The sequence below is a fragment of the Lissotriton vulgaris genome, chromosome 7, assembly GCF_964263255.1.
Source record: "Lissotriton vulgaris chromosome 7, aLisVul1.2, whole genome shotgun sequence".
Lineage (NCBI taxonomy): Eukaryota > Metazoa > Chordata > Amphibia > Caudata > Salamandridae > Lissotriton > Lissotriton vulgaris.
The window spans coordinates 1,544,543,329-1,544,569,388 of NC_141695.1; the positions used below are offsets into that span (position 1 = coordinate 1,544,543,329).

General features: G+C 45.3%; 1 protein-coding gene across 1 annotated transcript in view; it reads right to left on the bottom strand.

Moving 5' to 3' along the window:
• Nucleotides 1-26,060, bottom strand: part of LOC147705973 (protein-glutamine gamma-glutamyltransferase E-like) — a 307,618-nt gene that overhangs the window by 179,834 nt on the left and 101,724 nt on the right. The window contains exon 3 of the mRNA XM_086932430.1: nt 594-818. Coding sequence (XP_086788556.1) covers nt 594-818 — 225 coding nt within the window. The remainder of the gene's footprint in view (nt 1-593; nt 819-26,060) is intronic.

Here is a 26,060-nt window from a genome sequence, read left to right on the forward strand (position 1 = left end):
TGAAAGACAGACACACACCCTAACAAACGGGGGAGGAGGGGGATTAGAGAAGTGCACTAGGGAGCAGGGAAGAGGAGGGTCTTGATTGCCTTACGGAAGACAGAGAGGCATTGTATGGAACGTATGCTGAATACCTTAAATGCGATGTAATGGTATGCATTGTAATGATATGCGTTGTAAAGGTATAATGCGATGTAATGGAATGCGTTGTAAAGGTATTTTCTGAAAATGCAATGTAATGGCATGCAATGTAAAAGAATGCGTTGTAAAGGATGATGAGATGTAAAAACTGTGTTGTAAAGGCATGCATTGTAAATGTATGCGTTGTAACATCATACATTTGTCTGGGACATGGTCTAGTGATAATTATGTTTTGAGTGCATCCTTTAGAGGAGATGTAAATAAATCTGCACACCAACTTTCATTTTTGGTACTTTTGTTCAAACCAATGGCAGGTTATGAGATTATGATATAATAATTGTTGTACTGTTTTTGATTTACTCTTTCTGTGACATATATTGTAAACTGTTGTGGTACCCTGTTTTGGGAATTAGTTGGACAATATTGAAAGAAATATTAAAAGTACTTGGTACCTGCACTCCAAGGGTTGAAGAGCAAGATGAACTGGCCGAGTTTGATGGTTGAATTCTTGATGCTGGAGGAGACCTGGAGACTCAAGTCGTAGCGTCCAATGCTGGCAGTAGGGGGGCTGAGGATCGTGTAAGTAATGGTGTTTGAGGGCCCATGTTCCAGAACTGCGCTCCAGGAACCTTCTGCTGCTGAGCTGGGTAGAGGAAACTTGGTCTTTGGAGATGACACTGAAAAAGAAAAGAACATGTGAGAAAGAAAGGGACGCGCCTATGGTTTTCTTTCAGGCGTAGTTGCAAAGACAGCATTCAAACATGATACAATGATTTGTTTCTAGGCTCTTTTTTACTCAGGATGTCCTTCGTTTGTAGGCATTGTTAGGAACATGTTCTACCACTAATAACTTTTTGTAATGGTACCCAAGGGGTTGACCTCCGAAGGATGGAAGGCCGAGTTAACCTTGCCAATATTTGATTCTGCAACACACAGATCACATATGTTAGCAGGAAACATTTAACATTCTATGCAAACTTACCAGCTACAGATCTGAGAGATGATTTGCACAAAGAGGCACAGACCAGTGTGGCCCTGCTTGCCTTCCGACCCATTGAGGACCTGACTTGGCAGGGCAAGCTGAACTATTCCCATTGGTGGAAGACCAGGTCTGATTTGCATGTGGCTAGTGTCAGTCTAGAGTTAGCAAAAACAACATTATGGACTAGAATGTAACCACCAGTATATACTAGTAGTTGAGATCAATTAAAACATACTTTCCCATGCTTTAAATGGGCTGATACAGGTATGGAGTACCTCAGTTTTTATTTTAAATGGGAAAGTACCTCTTTAGTTTTGAGGTTAAAACCAAAGGGACTAGTAATGCCCTTCTGCAGTCCAGGCTCTGATCTTAATACACACAACTAAGACAGTTGCTCTGCTGTATTACTGAGCAATAAAGCTGCCTTTTGCCTGATTTGCCTTTCAAGACTACCTCAATTGTAAACATTAGCTGAAGCCTTAATTTAAAGTTCATAAAAATAATTCTGGCCTTCACGTTACCATATCAAGTTAATATAAGATGTAATTAAAAATAAAGAAAGCAAAAATTACCCCGCACCCGAGCACAAAAAATCTCTCTATAATGTGTCTAAATATCCTAATGCATCATGTCACAACGAAGAACATAGTATTTCATGGCGGCAAGCAATTCTGTGATGTTTTAATAGAATAAAGTGTCTATGAATGAAAAAGAATGAATTATCTACAATCAAGTGTTGCAACTGTGTAACTTGTTTTTCTGGGAAGCTATTTATTGAAATACTATGTTCTTTGTTGTGACAGGATGCACTATGATATTTAGACACATTACAGAGAGATTTTTTTGTGCGCGGGTGCGGGACATTTTTGCTTTTTCTGTTAGTGGTGATTCATAATCACCTTGACGGATGTATATGGGTCACATCCCAGACCCAACGCACAGGAACTGAAAGAAGATAGGCTCATACTAATATTAACGTTCAGTGCTGGATCTGCAGAACTCTGACCCTTCACAGTGTAATTGTTTCTAAGATGTAATTCTAGCATTACTACTTTATGTATTCTGAAGAAGGGAAGTAACTAGAAGTTCTTTTAGTACAGAGAATGGAGAGATCCTGTGTCGAAGATGCATTGCGCATCGCCATTTCCAAAGAGCTGCGGGGTTGTGGTGCAAAGTCCTGTGTCTTCACTAAGGATGTAGTCGATGAAGAGCTTGTGATGCAAAGGCCTGCATTGAGAATTTGTTGCACATTGGTGGTTTTAAGAAGACTGCAAGCTGCAATACGTGGTCCACCATCAGGAATCCGTTGTGCTGTGGCGGTCGAGACATCGGTTATGCTTCACATGATATTATGTGAGCTGGCTGAACACCTTCACACCCACATCCAATGGCCCAGGATGCTCGGTAAGACTCACACCAGACAGAGTCCAGGTGCTGGGTTCAAGATGGTTGGAGCCTTTTCTCTCTGTGAGGTGCTGATCAGGATGTAAGGCAACTAACCCTCTAAGTTAGTATTGGAGAACTGGGCCTTATGGGCCTGGCGGCGCAGGGCACGCCTTAAATCCCCGAGTTCACCTGCCTTATCGAACAGAGACACGAGACACTCTGTTGAGCATGGAAACCAGGTTTATTAGCTGCAGCCAAGCACAGTTATCCCAGAAGGTACACACAAGGTGGGTTCAGAGGAGACTGCCACTTCAATCCGTGACGCACAATCTTTTATAGGAAACACATTTACGGAATTCCCTCCTTACACATACAAAACGGACCAATGAGAAAAGTTGGAATACAAGCTATCAAGTATCTCAAATACGCCCCTTTCTCAGACCCTGTGTGTTACCCCTCCCAACAATTTAATCAGTGATGGTTGCAACAATCCAATTTGTAGGTGGCAAGACGTATTTGTGTGCCTCAAAGGATAGCTGTGTAACAAGAGAATACAAGGAAAGAATAGTGAAGGCTAGTCGGATAAGATAATGTAAGGAAAGAATAGGAGAAGGCAAATAGTCAGTCGAGACGGGGAGCAGTCAACCCAGACATGGATTAACGAACTCGGCCAGACCCTGACATCAGTTTCATAAACAAGGCAATGGAGTTACTCTTTAACTGTAAGGACACGCAACAGCTGGGAAAAGCAAAAACACTCAGTTTGCCGTGCTGCCTGAGTGAGGGCAACACAAAATGGCGACGAGACACAAAATGGCGGCTAGATTCGGAACAAAGTCAGAAATCAAAGAACCTCAGACCCTCCTTTTGCCATTACTCAGGCAAAACACAAAGGACTCAAGTTAGTCTGAGTCGATGTCAATGGCCATGAGGTCATCGAACTGTTGCTGTAACATCATTCTAATATTCTCTGTTTTCTGTGACACAGGCTTTGGGACACACATGGTAGCACAAAGACCACAGATGGCAGGTCCACACTGTACACAGAGACAACAAGAGAAAATGATGGCCAAAACCATTCCAAGGAAAGTTAATATCTTCCATCCCCATGTGGACAGTAGTCCCCAAAACCATCCCATCACAGACCAATCTCCCGTGTCTTGATGTATAGACTCGGAGATGATATGCAACTTGGAGATAGCTTGGTATACCCTAGGGGCATTATCAGGAATGTAAACACAGCAACTAGACCCGATCAATTTACAGACTCCTCCACGATCTGCAAGGACAATGTCTAGAACCATCCGGTTCTGCAAAGTCATAAGGAGATCCGCCTGAAGTTCGGCTGTCAGATTACTCAAGGCTCCAAAAGTTACATTTATAGTAGCCTCAACAACACAAACTAGTTGTCTAATGTCTCTGCTATTGGCCATTGGGCCCCAGAAAGGAAGCAACCCTTTAATAAAGTCACCTCCTTCTTGTCCTGCCGTGTCTTTCGAATCAATAACTCCTCTGCCATATCTCTTCCTATGATGACCTGAAGGAGCAGTATATGTTGGAGGAAGAAGAAAAGCCACATAGCAGGTTTCTGAAAAGTAAGTAGGAAGCCATGTATAAGCTCTGTCATGGCAGATAAAATATGTGCCTTGCGATGGCACTAATGGTGAGGGAATCTGAGGTGTATAGACATAATTATGAGAACAAACACTCCTTTCCTATTGATTCTTAACATTCTGACCATTAATTTGTAGATAGAAATTACCTCGCTGAGGCACAGTCCAAATTGGTGGGTATCTCCTTCGCCTAGCCTTATCCGTGAGGCTAGTAACATAACGAGTTATATTCTAGCCATCATATGCTCTTTTCTCATCCACGGGAATTTTACTAATCTCAGCAATTCTAGCCATGGCCACTATTCCCTTTATCAAAGAACTATGACAGAAATCTGCTCCACCACTATATGGACTACCAGGAGGATACCGTAGTTGATTCTGATAGACATTAGAGAACATAGCCAGATAGTTTTTTGGGCAGTGCAGAGGTGTTTGTGTATTGGAGGGGGTCATGCTGGGGACAGTGTTTTAGGGTTTAGGGCATTGCAGTGGTATTTGTGTAGTGTGGGGGTCATGCTGGGGGAAATGTTTTCGGGTTTAGGGCAGTGCAGTGGTGTTTGTATAGTGTAAGGGGTCCCGCTGGGGGTAGTATTTTAAAGTTTACGACAATGCTGTAGTGTTTGAGTAGTGTAGGGTGGTCGTGCTGGGGATAGTATTTTAGTGCTTAGGCTAGTGCAGTAGTGTTTGGGTAATGTAGGGGGTCATGCTGGGGGTATTGTTTTAGAGTTTAGGGTAGTACAGTGGTGTTTGGGTAATGTACGGGATCGTGCTGGGGTAGTGTTTTAGGATTTAGAGTAGTGCAGTGGTGTTTGCGTAGAGTTTGGAGGTTCGTGCCGGGAATAGTGTTTTAGGGTTTAGTGTAGCGCAGTGGTGTTTGTGTAGTGTAGGGGGTTGTGTTGGGGGTAGTGTTTTGGGGTTTAGAGTAGTGCAGTGGTGTTTGTGTAGTGTAGGGGCTCGTGTTGGAGGTGGTGTTTTAGAGTTTACGACAATGCAGTGGTGTTTGGGTAGTGTAAGGGGTCATGCTGGGAGTGTTTGCGTAGTGGAGGGGTCGTGCTTGGGGTAGTGTTTTAGGATTTAGGGCAGTGCAGTAGTGTTTGTGTAGTGTAGGGGGTCGTGCTGGGGGTAGTGTTTTAGGATTAAGGGCAGTGCAGTGGTGTTTGGGTAGTGTAGGGGTCGTGCTGGGGATAGTGTATTAGAGTTTACGACAATGAAGTGGTGCTTGGGTAGTGTAGGTAGTCATGCTGGGAGTAGTGTTTTAGTGTTTAGGGTAGTCTACCGGTGTTTGGGTAGTGTGGGGGTCATGCCGATGGACTGACTCACAGAGCTCCAAGCCGACAGACTGGATTCCAAAGACATAGCCACGAGCTGGTGATGTAGGGAGAGGAACCGTGAAGGGGGTATCTTGCGGAGACAGAGCTGCAATATATTTTCAGTGTTGCCTCGCAGAGGTAAAACTATGGACCAATGGCTTCCACATGGATAGATGCAGGCTGACGAACTGAGTCACAAAATGCCTGCCAACACTTCCTGGTTCACAGCCAATGAGCTGCAAGCTCGTGCTCGTAACCCCTCAGCCTATCAGATTTCAGAATTCTCAAATATCAAGATCTGTAAAATGTTATATTTCTCGAAAACTACTGAACGAATTTACACCATTTAAACAAAAGTGTGCTTTCTGGACCATCACCATTCTCCCTGCCAAATTTGGCATTTATCCGTTCAGCAGTTTCACCTGTAGCCTTGTCTAAAGTTTCCTATGGAAATTAAATGGAGAAAACACGTTTTGGGACTCCCTTTTTTCTCAGCCCTCCTAGACCAATGACCTCCAAACTTTCAAGATAGGAGCTGATCAAAAATGAGAAACCTTTTGGAAAAGTTCATAAAGATTTGTCAAAGGATGCTAAAGTTATAAGCACATAGAGGGCTCCAGGAGGGGGGCTGCGCAACCCCCCCCCCCAACATGAGTGAAGCCCCGGGGTAACCGGGGCCCCAGCGGGCCGCCGCAGCCCCAGCGAGCCCCCGCTATTATTTTTTAAGAAATGCCCCCGGTACCTAGCCGACTCAGGGGCCTCATTCAAATAAAACAAGGGAACCTGCAACTCCAGCGCGACTTGCACTGATTTGTTGTTTTTTTTAATGCTTTTTTGGACCCTGAAAGTCCTTCTGGGACCCCCTGAGCAGGCCTAGTGGGTCAGGGTGTTTCTACCCTGCCCCCTTCTCTTGTTTTATATCTTTGTTTCTCTGTTTTCTGGTGACTCGTTTCTACCGAGCCACAAGATGGCTGCCAACACTTCCTGGTTTGGAGAGTTGGCAGGCAATCTGAGTAAAGGTCTTGCTCATGAGTTAGGCTCCGCCTAGATATGGCCCCATGAACCAGCGTTTTTTTTGGAGTCATTGATCTCCTTTTCGACTTGCATTAATGCTCCAAGCATGTCCGCTGTGGTGTCTCCCATGGCGCCTGTACTCCCCATTTCCATACCTCCAAGAGCGAGCTCCCCTTTACCTCTGTCCCCAGCTGGGTCTTTCACTTCAGCGCGAGCTCCAGCGTGTGCTCCGCCTGCCAACAGCGCTGCAGCGTTCTGGTTCTCTCTCCATGCCGGCTCGGCCCGTTGCCTAGCAACCACAGCGTCTTCCTTGCTGAATGCGTCCTCGAGGACGTTACCAGCCGTGACAGTGCCAGCGTCTGACTCGCGGGAGGAATCTGCCGTCTCTGCAGCTTCTGTTTCGGTAGGTTTCCCTGCTAGGATTTCCGTCATGGTAGGCTGGCGCATGTTTGTCTCTCGAGCCTTTTGCTCGTCTCCCTTCCGTAGTATGGTTTTACTTGCTGTGGTATTCAACTTAGAATTAGCATTTTGCTTCCGTGTTTCGACCTTTCTGTTTTTCTCCACGGGGGGGGGGGATTGTCTTCCTGATCGCGCCAGCGTTCTTCCCTGTCAAGGGGTCTCCCTTCAGGCTGCCGGCTGTCCCCGCCTTCGCTGCCACCGGGGTATCAGGGGGTTTCTTGGCTCCCTCTTTTGCTTTCTCTTGGTTAGCCATACGGACGATCGGTTTGGGAGCCATGTACTGATGTTTAGTTATCAGGTTCAGGATCCCTTCCTTCAAACGGATCCAGGCCTGCCCAATCCGCAGTATCTGCCTCTTAGGGGATGCTCTAATAATCCAATAAAGGCCAGCCTCCATCAATAATTCTCCTTCGTGGGTGACACGTTAATCCTTTCAATGTGTCAAAACATTCTGGGAGAGAGGAAAAGTGCGACCTCTCAGCACATCAGTCCGGCAGCCATCTTGCCCTCTAAAAGGTTATTTGTCAGCGGTAATTAATTATTTTAAATGATAAATAATATTAGTAATTGGTAATTAATGTTTGTAATTGGTAGTTAATGTTTGTAATTGGTAGTTAATATTTGTAATTGGTAATTAATGTATTTAATGTGTAATTAATTTTTGTAATTGGTAATTAATTTATTTAATTGGTAATTAATATAATTGGTAGTTAATGTTTGTAATTGGTAATTAATATTTGTAATTGGTAGTTGATGTTTGTAATTGGTAATTAATGTATTTAATGTGTAATTAATTTTTGTAATTGGTAATTAATTTATTTAATTGGTAATTAAAATATTTTTCAATGGAAAATATTTGTAAATAATTTGTAATTAATGTGTTATAAAAAGTATTTTTTAGGATACAAATAATATTATTGTTTAATGTTTTTTAATTGGTAAATAATTATTAATAATATTTGTTTTGTTTTTACATTATTTTATTGCTTAATATTTATTATTTGGTAACAATTATTTATTAATTGATATTTATTGTTAATTTATTGTTCATTATTTATTCAAATCTACTTTTTTCTTTAATATTAATGGGTATTTTTAAATGATGTTTAGTTATTTAAAAATTAAAACTTTAATAAATTTAAATAAAAAATGATTTGTAAGTATGTTTTATTTAATTTGTATGGTATTCAACGCTTTCTATACTGTTGCACTCTCTGGAGTGGGAATAGTAATTTTTACCCCTACGCTATCCAACGCTTTCCCTACTGTTGCACTCTCTGGAATGGGAATAGTAATTGTTACCCCTACGCTATCCAGCGCTTTCCCTACTGTTTCACTCTAGATTAGGAATAGCAATTTTTACCCCTACGCTATCCAACGCTTTTCCTAATGTTTCACTCTCTGGAGTGGGAATAGTAATTTTTACCCCTACGGTATGCAACTCTTTCACTACTGTTGCACTCTCGGGAGTTGGAATAGTAGTTGTTACCCCTACGCTATCCAACGCTTTCCCTACTGTTGCACTCTCTGGAGTGGGAATAGTAATTTTTACCCCTATGCTATCCAGCGATTTACCTACTGTTTCACTCTCTGATGTTGGAATAGTAATTTTTACCCCTATGCTATCCAACGCTTTCCTTACTGTTGCACTCTCTGGAGTGGGAATAGTAATTTTTAGCACTACGCTATCAAACGCTTTCCCTACTGTTGCACTCTCTGGAGTGGGAATAGTAATTTTTACCCATACGCTATCCAGCGCTTTCCCTACTGTTTCACTCTCTGGAGTTGGAATAGTAATTTTTACCCCTATGCTATCCAACACTTTCCCTAATGTTTCACTCTCTTGAGTGGGAATTGTCAATTTTACCCCTACGCTATCCAATGCTTTCCCTAATGTTTCACTCTCTGGAGTGGGAATAGTAATTTATAAACCCCTACGCTATCCAATGCTGTCCCTACTGTATCACTCTCTGGAGTTGGAATAGTAATTTTTACCCCTACGCTATCCAACGCTTTTCCTACTGTTGCACTCTCTGGAGTGGGAATAGGAATTTTTACCCCTATGCTATCCAACTATTTACCTACTGTTGCACTCTCTGCAGTGGGAATAGTAACTTTTACCCCTACGCTGTCCAACGCTTTCGCTACTGTTGCACTCTCTGGAGTTGGAATAGTAATTTTTACCCCTACGCTATCCAACGCTTTCCCTACTGTTGCACTCTCTGTAGTTGGAATAGTAATTTTTACCCCTACGCTATCCAACGCTTTCCCTACTGTTGCACTCTCTGGAGTGGGAATAGTAATTTTTAATCCTACGCTATCCAGCGCTTTCCCTACTGTTTCACTCTCTGGCGTTGGAATAGTAATTTTTACCCCTACGCTATCCAATGCTTTCCCTACTGTTGCACTCTCTGGAGTGGGAATAGTAATTTTTACCCCTACGCTATCCAACGCTTTCCCTACTGTTGCACTCTGTGGAGTTGGATTTATAATTTCTACCCCTACGCTATCCAGCGCTTTCCCTACTGTTTCACTCTCTGGAGTTTGAATAGTAATTTTTACCCCTACGCTATCCAACGTTTTCCCTACTATTTCACTCTCTGGAGTTGGAATAGTAATTTGTACCCCTAAGCTATCCATCGCTTTCCCTACTCGTTCACTCTCTGGAGTTTGAATAGTAATTTTTACCCCTACGCTATCCCACGCCTTCCCTAGTGTTGCACTCACTGGAGTTGGAATAATAATTTTTACGTAGAGTAACCAAAGATGGAGAGCAAGGGTTTGAAGGGGCGAGTCCTTACCCCTAAGGTATAATCAAATAAACAACGAGGACAAGCCCACTGGATTGAAGAGATCGGAACTAGTTAGTGTCCCATGTCACCTGTGAGTGTGGCTATATCAGCTAGGCACAAAACGTCTTTGTTTAGAAACATACTGGGGGCTAGTCCTCGTTGTTTATTTGATAGTAATTTTTACCCCTACGCTATCCAAAGCTTTCCCTACTGTTGCATTCTCTGGAGTGGGAATAGTAATTTTTACGCCTACGCGATCCAGCGCTTTCTCTACTGTTTACTCTCTGGAGTGGTAATAGTAATTTTTATCTCTATGCTATACAATGTTTTTCCTAATTTTGCATTTTCTGGAGTGGGAATAGAAATTTTAAATTTTACGCTATCCAATGTTTTTAATACTGTAGATTTTTGGGGACTTTAAATAGTAGTTTTATTTATTATTTAGAATGAATTTAGATAAAGTATTATGTTATTATTATTATTATTATTATTGGGCATTTATTAAGCGCCTGGTTACGCCACTGGCGTGTCCCCGCGCTATGGTAAGTGAAATGACTGTCCCCCCTCCTCCTAACCCAGCTGTCTACTGAAAGAGATAAGTCTTAAGTTTTTTCCTAAACTGGATCTCAGAAGGCTCAAGCCGAAGTTCCAGTGGCAGTTTGTTCCAGCATATGGGAGCGAGGTATCTGAAGGACCTGCCTCCCATCCGAGCTTTAGATATTCTTGGAACTTTTAACAGCCCAACCTGCGAGGACCGAAGACTGCGTGTAGGCTCGTAGTAGGCTACTAAGCTCTGGAGCGGGAGAGGTGCCTTGCCGTACAAAATACGGTGGCAGGTGGAAAGGGCCTTGAACTTTACTCTCCTCTCAATGGGGAGCCAATGGAGCGCTCGCAAGGCTGGCTTGGCGGAAGATCTCCTAGGGAGTCTAAGGACCAACCGCGCTGCCGCATTTTGAAGAACCTGCAAGCGACCGATGACCTTGCCTGTGGCCCCCAAATAAAGCAGGTTCCCGTAATCAAGTCGGGAGGTGACCAAGGCATGTACCAGCGTCCGACGAGCAGAGATAGGAAGCAGGTCTAAGACTTTCCTAAGAACTCTCAGAACGCTGAAACATACCCCCGCCACCCGACCGACATGTGGGCCAAAGGTGAGGTCCTTATCGACCCACACGCCCAGATTCCTAGCCTCCCGGCAGGGAGCGGGGACTTCCCCCAGACAAGGTGGCCACCACGCCGACGACCACGCCGACGGTACACCCCCCACCACGAGCACCTCGGTCTTGCTCCCGTTCAACTTTAAACAGTTGGCAGACATCCAGGCCGCAAGGTCTTTCATGCAATTCCTGAAGATGTCTGCCGCAAGACCGGGCGCGCGCGATAGGGAGATGACCAACTGCGTGTCATCGGCATAGGACACCAAGCGGAGGCCGTGACCCTCCACAATAGCCGCTAGGGGGGAGACGTAAATATTAAATAGAGTTGGGCTCAGGGACGAACCCTGAGGGACGCCCTGGCCCAACTCAATCTCCCTGGAATAGCACTCACCCAGTCTGACCTGAAAGCATCTCTCAGAGAGGAAGGACTTGATCCAGCCAAGCGCAGCACCTGTCACCCCACCTTCACTCAGACACTGTAGCAAGGTGGAATGTGCTACAGTGTTGAATGCTGCGCTTAGGTCTAAAAGGATCAGTGCCATCGTCTGGCCCTCGTCTACTCCCTGTCTAAGAGCTTCTACCGCCACGAGGAGAGCGGACTCCGTCGAGTGGCGGGGACGGAAGCCAAACTGCGAGTCGTGGAGTAGCGAAGCCGTCTCCACAAACTGCATGAGCTGTATATTGGCTGTTTTTTCCGCCACCTTCGCCATGTAGGGGAGGAGGGAGATAGGACGGAGGTTGTCCAATTTATCAAAGCTGACATTGGCCTTTTTTTGCAGGGGAAGTACCACCGCCTGCTTCCAGGCCTTCGGGACCACCTGAGACTCAAAAGAGACGTCCAAAAGCTGACGGACGTAGGGCTCTAGCACTGGTAAGCTATCCTTAAGCCGGCTCGGGGTAGTCGGGTCTCTGGGGGAACCGGATTTGATGGATCCACATATACGGAGAAGCTCCGTTGTGGAAGGAGTGACAAACATGGTCAACCGATGTTCCCCTTCCCTTCGAGGGAGTTCCACGGGGGCAGTGCCTCTATCTGTCTTCTGGGGGAAGGAGTTGTAAATGTTGGAGACTTTAATTGCAAAGTACTCCGCAATGCGATTGCAACCCTCCGTGGTGCAGAGCTCCTTCGGTGCTGTGGCAGTTTTTCCTATTGCAATGGATTTATAAATAGAGAAAAGCTCCTTGGTAGACTGTTTGGCTTCCTCAATTTTATTGCAATAATACGATGATTTGGCCTTCCTAATCATCATATGATATGCCCGCCTGCAATCCATATAAGTAGTTTTGGCCTGTGCGGAGTATGCAATCCTCCATTGCCTTTCGGCGCGTTTGCATGCAGCCTTGGCCGTTCGCAGATCTTCATTATACCAAGGTGCCGACCGTTGTATTCGGCCGCCTGATTTCGACAAGCCAAGCGGTGCCACCTGATTCAGGGCTTCAAAGATGCGTTGGTCAAAGTTGGCATTGACTTCATCAGCCCCGTCCCCCACGGGAATACCTTTCTCGGTAAGTGCCAGATTGAATTTGGCCTGGGAGAACGCCGTCCATTTCCGCCTAGGATGTTTATCAGCGGGAGGGTCATTAGGACGGGGTTCCTGTAATTCAATGGTAAAAGGGACGAGGAAGTGATCAGACCATGCAATGGGAATCGGGGCATGGGCGTCCACTTGACTCCAGTTGGCAAAAACTGGGTCCAGAAGGTGACCCAACTTATGAGTAGGCAACAGTACCTTCTGCTCAAATTGTAGGTTAGCCATCGTGTGGCATAGCTCGCTCGCCACTTTGTCCGAGGGGGTATCTAGGTGAAGGTTCAGATCCCCTAGGACCAGATATTTGTCCGAGCGCAGAGCAGCTTCTGTAACACCTTCCACTAGCTCTTCAACGAAGGCAGTAGAAGAGCCTGGAGGACGATAGATTAGCAAGCCTTTCAGAGTGAAGCAGCCATTAATCAAAATGGAAAAGGCGCCAGCTTCACTGCCGTCGATCGCCATGCGATCCAGCTGGCATTGGTAATCTCGCCGCGCAACAATGGCTATCCCACCCCCTCTCCCACGTGGTCTATCTAGCCTTTGTATGCCATAGCCTTCAGGAATGGCCTCAATGACCTCCGGCATGGAGTCTTGATCAAGCCATGTTTCCGTGAGGAATAAGAGGTCCCACTGCTTCCCCGTAAGGAGGTCATGGATGTCAATGGCATGTTTCCGTAGGGAACGCACATTCAGTAGACCACATACCAAAGTATGCTGGCCTGCGGTAAGCGCTTTGCCTGTGTCGAAGGTATATTTACAGTGGCTGCAGCCCGCGTTGGTCCCTACATCAATGCTGTGGGGGCATAGCCCGCATAGCTCTCTTCGGAGGAGAAGTAGCTCATCTCGACTCCAAGAGATTTGACGGGAGGGAGGGACAGGGGTTATGGCCCTGGGCCGCAGTCGGCCGCGGACGGGCGCAGACGGGCTTAACTCTGGCGCGACTCCGGCGCGCCTTCGTCGCGCCCGCTGCGCTCGCCCGCTGCGCTGTCGACAACACATTCGCCTTATATCCCCCCCAGCGTTCCAACCACTAGAGCGCTGCTGTTCCCTACCGGAAGTGCCTGGCTCGGACCCTCCACGCCCTCTGCACAAACGGCGCTAATCACCGGCGTCAGACCGAGGCGGGAGGGAGGGGCGAGTCCAGTCCTCCGTGATCCGTCTAGTGGAGCTCAGCCGAGCTAAAAATCAAGGGGCACACCCAACGCGCTGCCAACACGCTGTGTCTCCCAGCCAGGTAAGGAAAGATGAGGTGCAATATTTAAAAAAGCATGAAATGCTCACGCGCTGCTAAGCAGATGAAGTGCAATATTTAAAAAGCATAAAATGCTCACGCGCCGCTAGGCAGGCGAGCAACACACAATAGCGCTTAGGTTTTTAAAAGCGGTAGGGACGCTGCCACAGTCCACTTACCACATCAGGCTCCAGACTCCAGTGCCTTATATCCCCCCCAGCGTTCCAACCACTAGAGCGCTGCTGTTCCCTACCGGAAGTGCCTGGCTCGGACCCTCCACGCCCTCTGCACAAACGGCGCTAATCACCGGCGTCAGACCGAGGCGGGAGGGAGGGGCGAGTCCAGTCCTCCGTGATCCGTCTAGTGGAGCTCAGCCGAGCTAAAAATCAAGGGGCACACCCAACGCGCTGCCAACACGCTGTGTCTCCCAGCCAGGTAAGGAAAGATGAGGTGCAATATTTAAAAAAGCATGAAATGCTCACGCGCTGCTAAGCAGATGAAGTGCAATATTTAAAAAGCATAAAATGCTCACGCGCCGCTAGGCAGGCGAGCAACACACAATAGCGCTTAGGTTTTTAAAAGCGGTAGGGACGCTGCCACAGTCCACTTACCACATCAGGCTCCAGACTCCAGTGCCTTATATCCCCCCCAGCGTTCCAACCACTAGAGCGCTGCTGTTCCCTACCGGAAGTGCCTGGCTCGGACCCTCCACGCCCTCTGCACAAACGGCGCTAATCACCGGCGTCAGACCGAGGCGGGAGGGAGGGGCGAGTCCAGTCCTCCGTGATCCGTCTAGTGGAGCTCAGCCGAGCTAAAAATCAAGGGGCACACCCAACGCGCTGCCAACACGCTGTGTCTCCCAGCCAGGTAAGGAAAGATGAGGTGCAATATTTAAAAAAGCATGAAATGCTCACGCGCTGCTAAGCAGATGAAGTGCAATATTTAAAAAGCATAAAATGCTCACGCGCCGCTAGGCAGGCGAGCAACACACAATAGCGCTTAGGTTTTTAAAAGCGGTAGGGACGCTGCCACAGTCCACTTACCACATCAGGCTCCAGACTCCAGTGCCTTATATCCCCCCCAGCGTTCCAACCACTAGAGCGCTGCTGTTCCCTACCGGAAGTGCCTGGCTCGGACCCTCCACGCCCTCTGCACAAATGGCGCTAATCACCGGCGTCAGACCGAGGCGGGAGGGAGGGGCGAGTCCAGTCCTCCGTGATCCGTCTAGTGGAGCTCAGCCGAGCTAAAAATCAAGGGGCACACCCAACGTGCTGCCAACACGCTGTGTCTCCCAGCCAGGTAAGGAAAGATGAGGTGCAATATTTAAAAAAGCATGAAATGCTCACGCGCTGCTAAGCAGATGAAGTGCAATATTTAAAAAGCATAAAATGCTCACGCGCCGCATTAAAAATATTGAAAGTATATATATTTTTTAAATGTATTAAAAATAATTAATTACTTTTTTATGTAATTATTTTATTTGTGGAGAGCTATTTGTAATTTATAGTATTTTTTAATAATTTCTAAGTAATTATAGTAATTATTAATATTTATTATTAAGTAAATATATAATATATATTTTACAAATGTGTTTAATTAATGTTATAGTATTATATATCTATTATTTATTAATTTTAAATATTACTAAATATTTTTAACAATATTTATTTTATTTATAATTACTATTATTTTTTTTACACATTATATTTTAACAGATATAAAACGATATTTTTCATTACGATATTTTAACATCGATATTTTTGTTTTGATATTTTTGTACTTACCATGTTGTAGATAGGATGTCGATATACTTGCCTTCGATATTCCAGCCTCAATGTTTCTGTAGGTCGATATTTTGTCTGTCGATATACTGTCATAGATCCATTTCACTCATACAAAACCATAGTTTCAAGTTTATTTTATTTAGCATAGTTACTTAAAACCATTGCTGTAAAATATCTCATTACAAGTTAAAACTGGTTAAAAGACATTATAACCAAATGTTATTTAAAGAACATTAAAAGAATAAGCAATTATTATAACAGCGTCAGTCTTTTTCCTTGTCAGCTGTATTGCTGATCTGACTTACCATTTTCTTCTCCACTTGTCTTAAAAATTTTACAAAGCGACAATTAAGCTGCGTGTCCTTGGGTGCAAAACATGCCAACACAGCTTGTCTCCGTGTGCGAATCCCTCTCTGGCTGAAAAGTGGTTTTAGAAACTGTCTCCTTTCCTCTGTTAGATCTTTACATGTGCAGAGGAGATGCAGCATATCTTCTTGCAGTGTCCCACATAAACAGCAATTAGAATCAGATTGGTTGTTCAGCCAATGTGGAAAGTGCTTTTTGCATGGTAACAAGCCTAATTTGTATTTAAAAAAATGAATTTTTGTATGTTTGGCAAAACCCAAAGCTCCCCAAAACCATAGCAATTTCCCCGTTATAGTTAGTTCAGCTAACTATAACTCGCGCCCCCGCAATGCACTGCTAATGAAGTCACATATTACATCATTTATGACATGGTCAGTGAAATCACGGCTGACATCACTGATGACATAATCCACGTCAAAATCTGGTGCACCTCCTCACACTCTACTATAACCTTTGATACACCCACTGTAAAATACAGACTACCATTTTCGAAACCATCAACACACCAATACCAGTTACTACACACGCACTCACTAATTCCTAGGTCTAGACACACATCCACTTATTCACCCATACAATCACTCATACATACAGTCACTCATCAATACAACACTATCATATGCACTCATACACCTATACAGACACTCACACACCACCACTCATCCATGGAGGTACTCACACAACTAGTTAGTCATGCAAAGAATTAATCACACTCTCATTTCCTCAGCGAAACAATATACACACACCACCTCACTTATTCGAAGATATACTAACACATACTAACTCTCTTATACAATCACTGATACAAGTACATACTCATCCAAACAGCCACTCTTACAATCACTGACTCTCCCCTGTAGTCATTTATATATTCCAACTCTCACATACAATGCCTTTTACATATGTAGTTACTTGGACATGTACCACGAAGACATCCAATCTCTCACCAACACACCCATACACACACTCACCTGCCCATACAGTTGTTTCCACATGCACTCTTGAACCCATACATCCAGTGAATTAACCAATCACACATCTATGAACAGAGTCACACACCTCCCACCCGCCCACACACACACCGGTCTCCCATACAAAGACTCAGGCAACCAATCAATAACCCATATAGACACTCATGTAGCTGGTGACCAACACATGTAGCAGCTTACACAGATATACTGATACACACATTCAGACAGTTTAGTCACAAACCCAAGCATTCAGTAAGACTCATTTAATCACTCACTAATACAGTCAGTCACACACCTACTAAATTCTTCATCCAGACACTTATTCGCCCATTCATTCTTCAATACACCTTGGCATATATATATAAAACGTGTTTAAACTTTACAGAAACACACGGTCACTGGATGATGTCATCAGTGATATCATTTGAGATGTCATCAGTGATGTCACTGACCATGTCATAAATGACGTAATATGTGATGTCATCAGCAGTGTATTGCAGTGGCGCGAGTTATAGTTAGCTGAACTAACTATAATGAGGAAATTTCTATGGTTTTGTGCGAGTGAAATGTCCAACTAACTATAAAGTCCCCGAAAACTATGGTGTTTTCAGTGAAATTCTAAGGTTATTTAAATGCTAATTTGTAACTATAACGCCCTTGAAACCTATGCCTTTTTCAGTGAAAAAAATAAATATATATATATATATATATATATATATATATATATATATATATATATATATATATATATATATATATATATATATACTGAAAAAACCATAGGTATCAGGGGCGTTATAGTTAGTTGGACATTTCACTCATACAAAACCATTGAAATTCCACCATTAAAGTTAGTTCAGCTAACTATATCTCATGCGCCCGCAATCCACTGCTGATGACGTCACATATTACATCACTCATGACATGGTCAGTGACATCACTCATGACATAACTGATGGCATCTCAAATTACATCTCTGATGAAATCACTGATGACATCATCCAGTAAATGTGTGTTTTTCTGTAAGTTAAATATGTTTTATTTATGTATATCTCAATGTCGATGGAAGAATAAATGGGTATATAAGTGTCTAAATGGATGATGTTTTTGTTGAAAAATTGATTGTATAACTGACTTATTAAGTGTACCTTAGTGAATACAGGAGTTAGTGAGTAATGTTTAAATATGTAAATATCTGTTTCAGTTTCTCACTTTGTGTATAAGTGGCTGCATAGGTTGGTGAGTAGCTACATGAGCGGCTATATAGGTTATTAGTTGGTTTGTTGAGTATCAGTATGAGTGTCTGAGTGTCTCTATAGTTCAGTGGGGATATTATGTAGTGCATGGATGCATGAATGAGTGACTCACTGTTTGTATGTGTTGCAGACAGCATGTGTGCAGGACAGTATGGGTGGACAAGTGTGTGTATGGGTGTGTTAGTGAGTGAATGATTGTCTTAATAGTGTCTTTACGAGTAACTACTTATGTTTTAAACTAGTATATGGGAGTATTAGTGTATATAAGTGAGTATATGTGAGAGTAAGAGATTGAAAGAGTTCCTGTATAAATTCGTATGTGTTTCTATAAGTGATTGCTTAATAGAGTATGTGTAAGTTTTTGGAGCACTAAGTATTGTGGTGTGTGTATAACTGTATATGCAATTTAATGGATGTTTGATACTTTGTTTGCATGTGTGACTATGTGTGTGAGTAACTCTATGGATGAGTGACACCGTGTAACAGGTTGTGTAGGTGTATGAGTACATATGATGAGTTAGTACATGAATGAGTGATTGTATAGGACTGTTGGTAAATGAGTGGATGTGTGTATAGATCCTGGAATTACTGAATAGGTGTGTTGTAAGTGGTATTGGTATGTCAATTGTTTTGAAAATGTTAGTTTCTACTTTTGAGTGTGCCTATCAAAGGTTATATTAGGGTGCGAGGAGGTCTGCCACTCCATCTTAAGGATAATGTCATCAGTGATGTCATCAGGGATATCATTTGAGATGTCATCAGTGATGTCATGAGTGATGTCACCGACCATGTCATGAGTGATGTAATATGTGACGTCATCAGCAGTGCATTGCGGGCACGTAAGTTATAGTTAGCTGAACTAACTATAACGGTGGAATTTCAATGGTTTTGTACGAGTGAAATGTCCAACTAACTAGAACGCCCCTGAAACCTATGGTTTTTTAATTGAATTGCCGAGGTTTTTTAAATGCTAATTCCTATCTATAACCTGCCTGAAACCTATGATTGTTTCCGTGAATTTCAAAGGTTTTTTAAATGCTAGTTTCTAACTATGCCTACAGAGGTAGGACATGTGAAGAAAGAAGGAAAACACACAGCGCAAGAAGAAAACAAAATGCAGAATGAAACAACAGAAGTCATTAAAGACGAAGAAATGTGCAGGAAGAAGGAAGACTTACAGAAAGAACAAACAGAGGAGCAGAAAGAGGCCTTGTTGCAAAATCATCCTGTACCCTCAACTTTTTTAGGTGGGTACTAGTGGTAACTGACTTTGACTAACCAGTCCTAGAGCCAGTGCTATGCTAAAAGACACTTAGAATACGGTTAAAACACCTACATACACTAGGGAACACTCTGCGGTGGTGTACCCCTGTGATTAGCATGACCTCCTCTTTAAGCCCCTAGTATATAATAGGGCAGGGGGATTAAAACTACCTCTTAAGACACTCCACGGGAAGCGTTTGCACACTGGTGAAGGGAGGGGGGCTTGAGGTGACATGTTTGCAAACACGTCCTGTGGCACGTTTTAAGTTGGGGGATTACGTTCCCTTGAATCCTGAGGGTCCCTGGGGTCCAACTAACCCACTAGGTACCTCCAGTAAGCACCAAAGAGCTGCATTGCACAGAGGTGTAAAAAGGGGCACAGCCTGGACTACCTCTCTGCAACGCAACGCAGTGGCGGTTACTGGAAGCACCTGATGGGATAGTTGGCTCCCAGGGGCCCTCAGAATTGAAGGGGAATTATTTCCCCAACTTAAAAGGTGCCACAGGGCGTGTTTGGACACGTCACCTCAGGCCCTGTCCCCTCCCTTCCCCACTGTGTAAACACGCCCTCTGGCCATTTTAAGTTGGGAGAGTAAGTCTCCTTGAATACTGAGGGTCCCTGGGGTCCAACTAGCCCACAAGGTACCTCCAGTAAGCGCCACAGAGCTGCGTTGCACAGAGGTGTAAAAAGAGGCACGGCCTGGACTACCTCTCTGCAACATAGCGGAGTGGCGGTTACTGGAAGCACCTGGTGGGCTATTTGGCCCCCAGGGCCCCTCAGAATTGAAGGGGAATTATTTCCCCACTTTAAAACACGCCACAGGGCGTGTTTACACATGTCACCTCAGGCCACATCCCCTCCCTTCCCCACTGTATAAACACGCCCTGTGGCCATTTTAAGTTTTTAAGATGGGAAATTAAGTCCCCTTAAATCCTGAGGGTCCCTAGGGTCAAATTAGCCCACTAGGTACCTCCAGTATGCGCCATTGCAGAGAGGTCTGAAAAGGGGCACGGCCTGCACCACCACTGGAAGGCAGCGCAGTGGCGCTTACTAGAAGCACCTGGTGGGCTACTTGGCCCCCGGGTCCCTCTAGATTGAAGGGGAATTATTTCCCCAACTTAAACCGCCCCACAGGGTGTGTTTGCACACGTCACCTCAGGACCCGTCCCCTCCCTTCACCACTGTGTAAAAGCACCCTGTGGCTGTTCTAAATTGAGAGATTAAGTCCCCTTGAATCCTAAGGGTCCTAGGGTCAAACTAACCCACTAGGTACCTCCAGTAAGTGCCACAGAGCTGTGTTTTAGAGAGGTGTAAAAAGGGGCGTGGCCTACCAAACACCTGTCTGCAACACAGCCCCCTGGCGCATACTGGAGATACCTGTTGGTCTAGTTGGCCCTCAGGGACCCTCATTATTAAAAGAGAATTAATTCCCCAACTTACAACTCACCAGCACGTTTGCACAATGGTGAAGGAAGTGGACGTAGACTGAGGTGACATGTCTGCAAACACGCCTTGTGGCATGTTTAAAGTTGGAGAATTAATTCCTCCTCAATCCTGAGGGTCTCTGGGGCCAACTAGCCCACCAGTACCTCCAGTATGCACCAGAAAGCTGTGTTGCAGAGAGGTGCTCAGAGGCCACGCCCCTTTTTATAACACTCTGCAACGCAGCTCCGTGGTGCTTACTAGAGGTACCTTGTAGGCTTTTTGACCCCCAGGGACCCTCAGGATTGAAGAGGAATTAATTCCTCAACTTAAAACGAGCCACAGGGCGTGTTTGCACACATGTCACCTCAGGCCCCTCCCCCTCCCTTCCCCACTGTGCAAACACAACCTGTGGCGTGTTCTAAGATGGGGGATTAACTCCCCTTGAATCCTGAAGGTCCCTGCAACTATCAACCCCAGCGACCTCCATTAAGCACCACAGAGTTGCGTTGCAGAGCGGTGTGAAAAGGGCCGGGGCCTCAGAACACCTCTCTGCAATGCACCCCCTCGCGCATACTGGAGGTTCCTGGTGGGCTTGTTGGCCCCCAGGGACCCCGAGTATTCCCCATCTGCATACGCGCCAGGGGGCGTGGCCTCCGGTGCTATGCCAGTCTTTTTTTCATTTATCATTTTTAAGAAGGGGGGCTGTGTGCCCCCCCCCTTCCTTTCCTTTTTACCGGCCCTGGGGACCCCATCCCACAGGGCATGACCCCCTTTTTTGTTATTAACACATTTGGGAAGGGGGCTGCGTGCCCCAACCCCCGGGGCATTGCCACTTTTTTTCTTTTTTTGTTAATTTTTGGAGAGGGGCTGTGTGGCCCCCCTCCTCTGGCCATTTATTGCCCTGGGGACCGCATCTTCCGGGGCTGGCCTTTCTCTTTCTTTATAATTTTTTACATTTATTTATATTTTGGGAGAGGGGGCACGTGGCCCCCGCCCCAGGCCTATTATGGCCCCAGGGGCCCCATCCCTGTGGCCGGCCTGCGTATATTTTGTTTTTTATTCTAAGGGGAGTGGGGCTGCGTGGCCCCCCTCCTGGCCACTAAAAGCCCCGGGACCCCATCCCCCAGGGCTTGCCCTCTCCGTTGGGGACCGTGGGGGGTCCGCAATACCCCCACAATCCCACCGGCTCCCCACATCCCTTGGGAGCCGGCATTGCTTTTCCACATGGGGAGCTGCTAAGATGCAGCTCCTCGTGTGGAAAAACAATTTGGTTTGCATTTTGAAAGAGAGCAGGTTTCCCTGCTCTCTCTTTCAAAAGCCAAACAAAATTTGCTAAGGCAGGGCGGGAGCCGCAAGACTCCCACCCTGCCATAGCAAACTACAGTGTCCTGGGGGTGGGCACCCTGGGACACTGCAGGAGCCGTCCCAGGGTGGTGGCGGTCCCCAGGGCCACGACAAGGCTCTAGGAAGGGGGCCGTGAGCTTGGCCCCCTCCCAATATTCTGAAAACCCCAGGAAGGTGGGGGTCCCCGGGGCTGGGGGGTCTGTAACAGATAATATAATATTCAGAGCCTCGGGGAGGTGGAGGTCCCTGGGGTGTGTGGGAGGCTAGAGCCCCCCACACAGGTTATATATATATTTTTTCAAGAAACACAAGCCCCGGGGGTGGCGGTCGCCAGGGCTGCGGGCGGCTGTGAGCCCCCCAAATATATTGGCATAAGGCCCCGGGGGAGGTGGTCCCCAGGGCCTGGGGGCTTTAGCCCCTTAACCCATTTATTTTGAAAGCTCTGGGGGTGGCGGTCCCCGGGGCTGGGGAGGCTGTGAGCCCCCGCACATAATTTTATAAAGCCCCGGAGGTGGGGAGCCCCTTTGGGCCCCCAACCCAATAATATCATTGCCCCCGGTATTTGGCCCCCCGGGGGCTGAATATTAACGAAGCACGGGAGTCCGCAGTTTGTTTTTTTTTCCTCTGAAGGATCCGCGCACCCTGCACGGATTTTGCTGATTTAAATAAAAAATTGGGGGGCCCTGGGGGTCCTTGTGGGACCCCCTAAGCAGGCCTAGGGGGTCAGGGTGTTTCTACCCTGCCCCCTTTTTGCGATTTGCGCACTTGTTTTACTTTTTTCTTGGGCCTCGTTCTACTGAGGCACAAGATGGTTGCCAACACTTCCTGGTTTGGAGTGTTGACAGCGAATTAGCATACAGCTCGTGTTCGGCGGGTTGCACGCAGGGTGAGCGCAAGGTGCGCACATGGTGCGCTGATCCACCGCGGCCATAGATATTACTATCTTTATTCCTTAATTTCTCAAAAACGACTAAACGGATTTACACTATTTTTAAAAAGGTTGCTTTCTGAGACAAGCAGTACCTTTTTGCTAAATATGGTGTAATTCTGTTCAGCAATTTTTGCTATACCAGTGTCTAAAGTTTCCTATGGGAAAATGATTTTTTCACCACTATTGTTTGAATTTCTCAGGACCTACTGAACGGATTTACACAATTTAAAAAAGGGCGCTTACTGAACCAAGGGCTACCTTTTTGCAAAATTGGGTGTAATTTTGATCAGCAGTTCGGGCTGTAGCCGTGTCTGAAATTTCCTATGGGAAATAACATGGGTAAATCGCGTTTTGAGACCCCTCTTTTTTCTCGACCCCTGCTTGACGAATCACCCCCAAACTTTCAAGATAGGAGCAGACCAGAGCGCCCAACGACTTTTAAAACTTTTGCGATGATTCATCATCTGGCGCCAAAGTTATTGGGAATAGAATGTTGCGAATTATCAATGGAAAATAGGTCCTAACTATAACTACCCTCTGGCAACCACCAGTAGGTTATATATATATATATATATATATATATATATATATATATATATATAAACTTGGTGAAAAAAACATCGGTTTCAGGGACGTTATAGTTAGTTGGACATTTCACTCGTACAAAACCACAGAAATTCCGCCGATATAGTTAGTTCAGCTAACTATAACTTGCGCCCCTGCAATGCAATGCACTGCTGATGACATCACATATTACATCATTCATGACATGGTCAGTGACATCACTGATGATATCACTAATGACATCTCAAATTACTTCACTGATGACCTCACTGATGACATCATCCAGTGACTGTGTTTTTCTATAACGTTTAAATATGTTTTAAATATATGCTAAGGTGTTTGTGAAGAATGAATGGGTGTATAAGTGTCTGGATGGAGGATTTAATAGGTGCGTGACTGACTGTATAAGTGAGTGATTAAGTGTGTCTTACTGAATGAATGGGTTAGTGACTAAACTGTGAATGTCTGTATCAGTGTATCTATTGTTGTGTAAGCTGCTGAATGGGTTGGTCAGTAGCTACATGAGTGTCTATATGGTTTATCGATTAGTGTCTGAGTATTTGTATAGGTGCCTGAGTGTGTGTGTGTAGGGGTGGGTGGGAGGTGTGTGACTCTGTGCATAAATGTTTGAGTGGTTGATTCACTGAGTGTATGGGTTCAAGCGTGCATGTGGAAACAGCTGTATGGGTGGGTGAGTGTGTAAATGGGTCTGTTGGTTTCCAACTATAACATCCCTGAAACCTATGTTTTTTTCATTGAATATATAAATTTACACACACACACACCCAAGCACAAACACACGACAACACACACCCGCACACACACACACACCCACTCACACACACACACACACACCTTTACATACACATGAAGAGAGAAACTGCCCCGTGTCTTATTTAATTCTGTTTTGTGGAAAGCGCAGTGCATTCCTTCAGTAAAACTTAAACTCACTTAATTTTTGTTACATTTTTGGACTCTAAGAACGTGATACAACAGAACAGCATATATCGCCACTAAGTAAAATAAATCTGGGGCTCCTTCCGCAATGTAATCATTTTAATTTTCCTGTTCACTGCCGCAATTAGGCCTTTCAAGGAATGCCCATGTCAGCAGGAACGTTTATTTTGCCTCACTCTTCCGCCCTTTGCCGCAGATTATGATTGGCCACTCTCGGGTGTACCAAAACACCCCAGAACTGTGTGCTCTTAAGCAAAGATGAAAGAGTGCAGATGTTTATAAACATTTAACGGAAGGGAGTTGAAATAACCCAAAGGGATGGGCTGCCCTGGTTTGCCCCAGGCTCCCTGGGTGATTGAAAGTCCTGGGATGCCCAGGGCTCAAGGGGCTCTTAGCGAGAGGTTACAGAACCAGCTGAGCTGGCCCGACAGCTCCTGTTAGCGGTACACCCTCTCCCTTAGGCTCTGCCCTCAGCAAGGAAAGGAGCAGGACCCTCGGTCTGTTTGAGCCCCTCCAAAGACGCTTTCATGGCCTGTCCACGGTACACAAGTATTGATTAGTGCTTGGAGGATCGCCGCCCATGGTGTGAAACTTGACTGGCGGATTTTTGTTTTATTTAGAAAAAAACCTTAGCGCTCGCAGAACTCTGGCTAAAATGAAGGTTTTTGCCCGCAGCTCGTACTCACAGATGCCGGAGTTTCTTCTGTCAGAGCGTTCACTTTCTTTTTAAATCAAGGAATGCCTTTTGCTCGTTTCAGTGGAGAATATGTTTTGGATTGTCTGCTAGAGAAACATGTAACGTGAATGAGATGCTTACTACTGGCTGGGTCTGCTTTATGCTCCTTTCATTTTTCAATACTATGTTGACCTCCTGTTACTGGAAAACTCATTAACACGGACCACAGATTCCTGTTTACACTAGTGAATAGTGCTGTTTTTTAAATAGCGCATCTTGACCCGAAAGTACTTGAGCGCCAGTCCCGTTACACAACACATTCATCTTCAGTAGGCACGGGGAGATTAAGTGATTTGTCCACAATAACAGGGTGTTGGCTCTACGCAGAGAGTGAGACTCAAACCTGGATCCCTAGTTACAAAGTCGGCAGCTCAGATCGCTACACATATCCTCTCCCAGGGCCATTCCTGTGCCTCTTCATCCTGCAGCCAGCACTAGCTTGCTTATCTCCTGCATTACCCATTCTTTAATTTCACACCCTTTCACTAGACACCTCTAGTTCTTGAACTACTTGCCCAACATTTCCATTTTATACCGCACTAGTGAGCAGTGTTAACAGGCAGCGGCGCCCTTCACCCTCTAGCTGCCGACATGCATTCCAGTTTTTCCAAAAGGCTCCTCCATTTCCCCTGTTTGCTTGCCACCAACGGTCCCCGGGTCAGCTAGCCATCGCATTTCTTCCCTCAATGTACTGGCCAACACTGCTTTCACTCCCTCTATAAGACTACAGCGTTTGCTTTGCCCAGCCTTTTTTTATCCCCCCCTTCACCCTGGAAAGTAATGCCCCCTCGCTTTCTGTTCTGTGTGCTCACATGTTGGCGTGCCTTTGCACAAGTAGAAATTGTGTATCC